The following is a 9319-nucleotide window of genomic DNA, read 5'->3' on the forward strand; positions in this document are numbered from 1 at the left end:
GAAAGCCCTTGATCTCAGCTTTGTTGCCCTAATACCATTGGTGCGCAAATCGGATGCTGGTGGATGCGTATGTAGCAAGCACCGAAAGGTCCCTAAGAACAAAGAACTCTTTCTTAAGCTCAAAAATCAAGAGAATAGACTTGCATGACATGAGGCAAAAAGACCAATTGGGTACAATCTCCCACCATGCCTTGTGTGAGCACTCCACAAAGCATGTATCTGTAAATTTATTCATCTCAAAGCTAAAAAATAGCCCAATTTTACAATTAGCATGCTTTTGGCTTTTGTGTTTACTTTTTTCCAAATAAAGAATAAAGCAGTTGGGCGCCCCAAGAGTCAGACTGTGCCCAAATACAATGTTCAATAATGAAATATTTAAACCGTGTGCCCATACGCATACAAAATAATAAATGTTTGTCAAGCGCTTTAATAGATAAGCATGCCTAAATAAATATTAGTGCCATGCCTTTAATGATAAGGAGTGCGCCCATCAAAATGATAATTTCTTCTAGGTAATCTGGATACACACAATCGTGCCCACAGTGCTTCCCAACGCCACCGCTGCTTGCTCTACACATCAACTGAAGCATTCATAATTGTTAGAAAATAATAAAATTAAGCCGACAAAAGTGAATACCTAGCAGTCTTTAGCTACAAAATAAATAAATAGGTTGGAACTCTGTCCTAACCTTAATTTAATACGAGTGCGCACTCTAAACTCATAAACATCCATTAATTTAATAAGTATTTTACAGAATCATCCATGTGCACATTAAATTAATATGACGCCCAAAAAGGACAAGCGTCCCCGTCAACTTCTCGCACAAGGAATCCACCTTGTGTACGAGCCCTGAAAAATACCACAAAACCTCACGGAATCTATCATGGTCTCACGGAATCCATTGTGGAATATGCCTCCTAGCATAAAAAAGGACTAACAAAATCAGGTGATATGCGATCGTAGTTTACAAATAACAAATAGCACTCCAAATTGGGAGAAGAATGAGTGATTTGGAATAATCTTGAGCATGTGTCTTGGAGTTTTAGCCCCCTTTCGGAGCCAATGGAACCATCATATTTGCGATGTAAGCAACACAGAAGAAGCTAGTGTTTGATGCATGTTTTTGGTCTACAAGGGAGCTCCAAGGGATCTAATGCTTGGAGATTGCTTCTAGTAGTGCCAAACAAGGAATTTTTTTATCTTCTTAAGTTCTATCAACACATAGTGCTTTGTCTCTATCTTGTGTACCTCTTGTCTATTATTTTTATTCTCTTCTATCTCCTATTCTCTACTTATGTCTATCTCTAATCCCCAATGGATACAACCTTTTGACTAAAACCCCTCCAACAACGTGCATGCGTGCATCTGTGCATATGCACACATACACGTGCTTGTGTGCATGCATGTGCAAGCATGCATGCATATTTATTTGTTGTTTATTGTAAATCTTAGCATAATTGAGGGTCACTTGTACATTTTCATGTGTATATAGGTAGCAAATAGTCACTTGCAAGTGTGTTCACAGATATTACTATTGTTTGAGTACCTAACACATGTTATGCATATGTAGGGAGCAAAACACTCACATTCAAGTGTGTGAAAACAATTTATGTTGTTTGAATTTCCAATATATATACCTCCTTTGTGGAATGGTTAGCTATTTTGATTAAAAAAGTTTAATCTAGGGTATTGTGACAAGCCATAGTGGCTATGAAATGTATATTACAAAGAGTAATATGGAAGCTCAATTTTTAGGGTCATGTGGACTCATCTAGCACAAGGAATACAATTTATGACAAGAAAAATTGTGCACACACTGCGGCGCATGTGGTTTGCCAAAGGTGGCATTCAATGCTTTTAAGTGTAGCAATTGTGTGTGAATAATGTGCATGATGACATGGGTAAACTTCAACAAACAAAGTGTGAATGCGAATGAGGACGATGGTGTGGGAGAACTTCAACAAACAAAGTGCAATTACTAATGAGTTGAGATGCATGTGAAACAAAAGGCACCCATGGATTGGCACATACTATGTTTGTGTGTTCTTGCCATATAAAATGTGACAATTGCAATTTTTCCAACTTAAAGATACATTAAATTCTTAAAAGGGGCATACCCAACTTGGTAGAACTCATAACTAACCTAGTTTCAATACTTCTAGAGATGGCTATATGACATATTTGTTATGTTGGAAACCCTATCCATGATTAAATGAAAAGTTAGCCATGAGAAAAGCCACCCGAAATAATTTTCCATTAATCATTAAGCCTTATATAGGAATATTTATGCGACTACCTTTTTGTTGTTACCTATTACTCTACCCTATATTCTCTCTACCTCCTTTCTTTGAATATTTATGCATGATGTCACCATCAATTGCATAATGCATCATCTACCTTTAATACATATGGTGCTAATAAATATGCAAATACCCATCTCTATTAACCCTCAATGAGAAAGGTAGTGTAGCCATGTGCTAATTACTCAACCCTTCACACATTTTCATGCAATATATAATGTGCATTCTTAACACCACAAATACTGCCAATGTTAGTATCATATGTAACATGAACATGTTGGACTTTTCTATGCCATAAAACCCACTTTTTCAACTCTCAAATGTAAGTTGAATCATTGAAAGTTAAAAATATTCGATATAGTAACTAAATACTATCCATATTCTAGAGATAAGCACGTCATAACTACTAGCCTTGAATCATAATACAAAGGCTTAGCAACATTCAATGCGGTGAAAGTAGTTAGATAGCATTAAGATAGAAAACATAAACTATTTGGCAATGAAAATAAGTAATGTAATCCAAACTTTCCAATTGTCAAGAATGAAATATAAGTGAATGGTAATTTCATTTTGACTACATCTTGTGAGAAATTAAACACACATTGAATATTATACAAATTTGGGCCAAGACTTCTTCAACTTGGAAAATTGGAGCTTGTATAATGTGTATGCAACTATCTAATTGGAACTTTTAGTGATTCTCAAGGGTTAGCCATTGAGAAAAAATGATGAGTTAATGGGTTGATGCATGGATATTCTGTGAAATTTGAAGAATCTCAAAAGAGTTAGGCCAATGATTAAATGAAAATTTAGCCATGAGAAAAGCCACCCCAAATGATTTTCCATCAACCATTAAGCCTAAGGTAGGAATATTTATGCGACTACTTTTTTGTTGTTACCAAAATGACTCTACCATGTATTCTCTCTACCTCCTCTCCTTGAATATTTATGCATGATGACACCCTTGATTGCATAATGCATCATCTACCTGTCATACATATGGTCCTGATAAATATCCAAATACCCATCTCTATAAACCCTCAATGACATAGGCAATGTAGCCATGTGCTACTTACACAACCCTTCACACATATTCATGCAATACATAATGTGCATTCTTAGCACCACAAATACCAACAATGTTAGTATCATATGTTCTAGGAACATGTTGGCCTTTTTCTACACCATGAAACCCAATTTTTCAACTCTCAAAAGGTAAGTGGAATCATTGAAAGCTACAAATATTCAATATAGTAACTAACTTGCTTTCCATATTCTAGAGATGTGTACATGATAACTATTAGCCTTGAATCATAATACAAAAGCTTAGCAACATTCAATGCAATGAAAGTAGTTAAATAGCATTAAGATAGAGAACACAAACAATTTGGCCATGAAAAGAAGTAATGTAATCCACACTATCCAATTGTAAAGAATGAAATACAAGTGAATGGTTGTTTTCATTTTGACTACTATCAATACATTTTGTGACAAATTAAACACACATTGAGCATTGTACAAATTTGGGCTAGGACTTCTTCAACTATTGGAGCTTGTATGATCTATAGGCAAGTATCTAATTGCAACTATTAGTGATTCTTGAGGGTTAGCCATTGAAGAAAAACATCTATGATGAGTTAGTGGGTTGATGCATGGATATTATGTGAAGCATTTGAAGAATCTCAGAAGAGTTAGGCCTTTGAGAGGGTTGGTGTGCCCAACATTTCTCAATGAGACACTTTAGAGGAGCAAAGCAATCCTGAGGAATGGAAGGACGCAACCCCTTCAACACCACACTTGTTGCAGCTTGTATTGGGTTATAGCCTATGTATGGCACCTTACTAGTGACTAACTCCCATAACAAAATGCCAAAGCTATACACATCCATCTTGGGTGTTGCCTTGATAATCTCATCTTCATCCCCAAATGCCTGCAAAGGTAAACACATAAATGAAGGACATGAGAGTGTATTTGGTTTTTCTCTCAGCCATGGGTGGAAAATAACAAAGCAATGACAATACCAAAACAAAATATTCATGGTCACAACATAGAGAGACATTAGATGCTTATTGTAAGAGAAGTGTAAGAATAAAAAGAGACAAAATAAAGAGGGTATTTAATATGAAGGTTGGATGTTGTAAAACGGAAGTGGAGAGAAATGAGCTTGTTACATGATCTATAAGACCCCCATTGGCCCACTTTAAACAAATGTGCAATACGATGATAGTGAGGGTTAACAGGGGTCAAGTGTTTATCAATGCATTTTGTTTCCTAAGGGATAGCAACCTATGGTGGCTAGGTAGAAAGAAGAACTTCTTCTAGGGAATTTCCATTTTAAGGCTATATGAAAGCGATAATTCTTCTAAGAATTCCATTTGAAGGCCTAGTGGAAATTTCATCATGTAACTAGCCATGCAAGGGAGTGTTTTAACTAGATATGCAAGGGAGAGAAACATCAAACAACATCAATTTATATGCTTTCATTTTCTATGCTATATTATGCATTTGATAGGTCAATAATATGTCCCAATAACATAGGATAGTTTAGTGAATAATATATTACTAATATTTATAGAAGATTGTGAAAAAATCTTTCTTTTACTTGGAAATTGGGGTAGAAATGCCTTGCTATTGGCCTCTCTTAACATATGGCAATTGAAAATTGAGAGGTGGACTAATTCTACAACAAGTACCACCATTCCTCAAATTCTCAAATTTGCTACAAATTAGTGCATCATTTTTCCACTTGTAATGAAGATTCGAAACCATATTGTCTCTCCTTTCTCTCGTGACAACTTTGGGTATCAGAACTTGTGGAGAGTCCTTGGAGCCTCCTCTCACAAGGAAACAAAGCCATTTGAACTTAACATTATCTAGACTTAGACTTTACCTAGTTCTTTGCCACCATTGACCCTTAAATTAACAACCATGCAATACTTGCCACCATTGACCCCTCTCTTAACAACCATGCAAGCACTATACCAAAACAATCTGCACCCTTTAGTAGTGGAGCAATCATAAATGCAAACAAACTCCACTATAAATGCAAATAACTCATTGATGTGTCTAGGGATACATGTTACTTTAGCCTTGGTGCACCAACATTTTAAAAAGAAAATGAGAACAATGTGGGAATAAACTAGAGACAATCTCTCACCTCAGGAGCCATCCAACGATAAGTCCCAATGTCCAACTTGGTGGCCTCCTTTTCATCAAAAGCGCGTGCACAGCCCATATCGCCAATAACAGCAGACCCATCATGATGTAAGAAGATGTTGGGTGACTTCAAATCCCTAATAATGAAAAAAAGAGGTAGCAAAAGCTGAGCTCCTTGAATGGGAATGAAAAACCTAGGAGTGGTTTCATCAAACTAATAATAAGAATAAGAATAAGAATAATAATATAATAATGGTTTTCACCCCTTAATACCCTTCACTAAACCAAATATTTTTGCTCTTAGTGTTTGGGGGGGGAGAGAGAGGATTCTAAGAAGGTGTTTTGTCGGAAAATTACATGTGGACGACGCGGCGAGAGTGGAGATAATGCATGCCGCGGGCGATGTCGGTGGCAAGGCGGAGGACGTCGGTGGTGGGGAGCTTGTCAGCGGAGCGCTCCAGGAAGCTGCGAAGGGAGCCGCCCTCCATGAGGCGCGTCACCACGCACGTGCCGACGCGGGGGTCCTGCCGGCACACCCCCACCAGCTCCACAATGTTCCGGTGCCGGCACAACCCCAGCGCTATCACCTCCCTCTCGAATGCCCCTCCTGCCACTGCCCCGCACGTCTGGCCAGCCGCCCCCGCCGCCAGCAGCACCTTCACCGCAACCTTCACTCGCGTCCCTCCCCCCTTCCTCTCATACACTCCCTCGTACACCTCCCCCGTCGATCCCGCCGCTATCTGCCGCCCGATGCTCAAATCCTCGCCGTTGATTACCCACTTGCTTATCAGCACCTCGTTCATGATCTGCCGGCCCAGACTTGCCTGCCTTTGAAGCAGCAGCTGCTGCTGCTGTCGCTTCGCCTCCTCCTCCTGCTGAGAAGACAAATTCTCGCCGCCGCCCTGATTTTGCTGCTGCGGCTGCTGCTGATGGTGATGAGGCTGCTGCTGATGATGATGAGGCGGCTGCTGCTGAAGATATTGATGATGCTGATATTGGCGGTGGCCATACTGATCCGATAGCTTCTGCCATGAGGTCGTCGACAACGACGAGAAGATCGCCTCCCTGCTCATGGCCGGCCGCGGGCTGATGAATGTGGTTTCGTGATCCGCATGATTGCCTATCAGGCCAGGTGCGTGATTAATCATCAGCCCTGGCCTGATGTCGTGATTGATCGTATGGTCTGGTGGGGCTATCTGAGAGAGAGCGAGAGACCTTGCGGGGGCGATCTGAAACAGAGCGCGTTTACACCCAGCTGCACCGTCCCAAACGCCATGAACGTCTTTGCTTAGGACGATGCAGCCGCCCACCATGTGTTGTAGTCTGCTCCTCTGCAACTCGGGGCCAAAGAGAGGATTGGAATCGACGGCTGTCCTGGCAGAGATTGTTGGATTATACTGATGAGAGGGTAAAACCACCAGCGACGAGGTAGAGGAGATTTTGCGCATTTTCTGCTGGTAGAGGACGATTTAGACACACCTATGAGAGACAGAGAGAGACACACCTCTGAGTGAGAGAGACTGAGAGAGTGAGATGGGGTTTGATATGGCGTTGGGGCTGTTTGTTAATATCTATACAGCGTATTCAAGTTTTGGGCCTCTCAAGAATAGAAGACGATCTGCTACAGGACGACACGTGATTCAATGAAGGTCTCAATGTCTTGCAAGCCCTACTTGCATGGGCAAAGGATAAGTACTCGCTCCACGTATTGCCAATACTTGCAACCCCCCCTTTTGAAAGTTTTGGCCTGAGCTAGAAACCACGTCAAAGTAGGCTTAAACACACTTTGAAGACGGCCTAAATGGCTAAGCATGGAAACTTCAGTGGTCAATGGATACTAGATAAAGCAAGCATGTAAGGTTGTGTTTCCATGAGCCAACCTTCCTATGCCCCATGTAAGGTTGTATTTCCATGAACCAACCTTTGAGGCCCATTTTGTCGCTTCTCAGCAACTGGTAGCTCTTTGTTCCTCTTCATTTGTAAAATGGCTAAGTATACCAACTATAACATCCTCAACCTATGCAAGTCCTCCTTTGTTACTATCACTACATGTTCCATCTTTCTGGGCTTATGTTTGGGTTTACTTCTAGCTTTGAAGTTTGGAAACTTTTTTGATTTGTGTTTGGTTGTGTTTCTTGTTGGGAGTCCTCATAAAAAACACCCCAGCTTCATCTTACATCCAGCAAAGTTGTTTATCTTGGTGCAATCCAATTTCATCTCATAGAATGCTAACTAGAGCCTAGCTCTACTCAAGAGACATCACTTTTCAACTATGTGCTTGCAAACTTGCACATGGTATTTTGAATAACAAGGACTCTAATTTTTCCTTAACCTTTTTGCTCAAATGACTCAATGTCATCTTTATCCATTGCAAGGAGCCCATCATTATTGACTTATAGTAGGCTACCAAGTGCTACATCATCATGATAGATTTCTAGTCTAAAAATTTGAAAGGCCTTACACGTGCTAGGCTTTGTTTACAACCAAATCAAGCTTCAAATGTTTGCATATAAGAAGATAAAAGGGAGCTCGTATGAATTCGACGAAGGGTGAAAAGAGGACATTGAGATAATCGCTCTTGACTCGAATGTTGTAGTGGTCAATCTCATTGTTGAGAACAAACCCACTTTAGTAATTGTGGTGGCATTCTTTGAGGTTGCTACTAGGATACCCCATATCAATGTGTCTCTCTTAAGTTTTATTCACATGGCATTCGGTTTTCTAAAGGTTGGACATGGGAGATTGAAAGTGAGCACAATGGCACAACCACATCCAAGTGAAGAAAGTAGGTCGAAATGTGTTGAACTAGGTCCTCCAATCAACATGTGCAAACTTAACGGAGCTGGGGTAGTAATGCAACCACCCCCACGGAGGTTGCACACTCAGGCCACGCGTGAACGGTCTAGGCCCTAAGGGCGTGAAGCCTAAGGGCGAATGCCCTGGTGAAGGCGCCGGCCTTGGGTGTTGGTTTCTTTGGGAGAGTGTTCTTTTAAGAGCTCCTCAGGACGTGGGAACGGATATGCGAGGGAATATAATGGGATGGACTTGCAATGCTCGGGAAGCTGCGCGGACCCACCAGGATGACGTGAGGTCATACGTGTATGCGTGTGTGTGCAGTCATGTGTGTGTGTGTCCGGGCGCGCGGCAGAATGGATAAGCATATACTGACACACACACCCCCCGCACACAACGTGCCAGAGACCAGAGAAAGGCCGCAACGGCACCGCAGGTGGTGACTCGGCCGCGGGTTTCCATCTGTCTGAGGGGTCCCACAGCAGCCCAAAAGGCAACCGATTGCGGAAAGTGGCAGTGCGTACGTAAAAGCTGTAGGTTTGAAATCCGTGGCCGCATATAGAGGGGCTTGGCATGGTTCTTAGAGGGGTTTCACACGGTGAATTTAAACTGCTTCTCAAACGACTACAAAATTTGTGGGGCTATCGTTCTCACACAAATAAGGATATTGAATGTTCCAAGCCGATGACACATTCTTGAAGAAGAGTGACATTCTCCCCTTTAGAGGTTGTCACTTACTACTATTGTAAACACACGGAAAAGGCTTGGAAATTTTGGTAGAACTCCCATTTAAGAGCGCAAAACTCTCTTGTGCGCTTGGAACTATCCCGCGAGGAGGCACTCCTAAACCACATTTTCTCCAAACTATTCTTCTTGTGTGTGAAGAGCTTCTTATGACGTTTTTCTAAAGCTCCTTTATGTGAGGCCACTTATTATACTACCCTGAATTGCCATGATAGGGTGAAAAATGTCCACCATTTGCTTTACACACTGCTCACATACACTAAATGGAGGAGCCATTCACTTTTGTAGATTTTCCTTGAAAAAGAAGGAACCATAAGGGTAGATA

At 41.0% G+C, this 9319-nt stretch overlaps 1 protein-coding gene across 2 annotated transcripts; it reads right to left on the reverse strand.

Annotated features, from left to right (window-relative positions):
• Positions 1-428: 428 nt before the first annotated feature.
• LOC148026567 (serine/threonine/tyrosine-protein kinase HT1-like) lies at positions 429-7179 on the reverse strand. 2 transcript variants are annotated; one of them, XM_087691011.1, is made up of 3 exons: positions 5815-7179; positions 5459-5594; positions 429-581 (listed from the first exon to the last, which is right to left on the reverse strand). In XM_087691011.1, the coding sequence occupies exons 1-3, from the start codon at positions 6903-6905 to the stop codon at positions 444-446; spliced, it is 1365 nt and encodes a 454-aa protein (XP_087547137.1). In that variant the 5' UTR covers positions 6906-7179; the 3' UTR covers positions 429-443. The 2 variants fall into 2 exon arrangements, with proteins under 2 accessions (XP_087547137.1, XP_087547136.1); XM_087691010.1 differs by lacking the exon at positions 429-581 and adding an exon at positions 3728-4231 and having other exon boundaries at positions 5815-7174.
• Between the last annotated feature and the right edge of the window lie 2140 nt (positions 7180-9319).

The sequence above is a fragment of the Lygodium microphyllum genome, chromosome 13 (assembly GCF_053477565.2).
Source record: "Lygodium microphyllum isolate KBCC chromosome 13, Lygodium_microphyllum_v1.1.10, whole genome shotgun sequence".
NCBI lineage: Eukaryota > Viridiplantae > Streptophyta > Polypodiopsida > Schizaeales > Lygodiaceae > Lygodium > Lygodium microphyllum.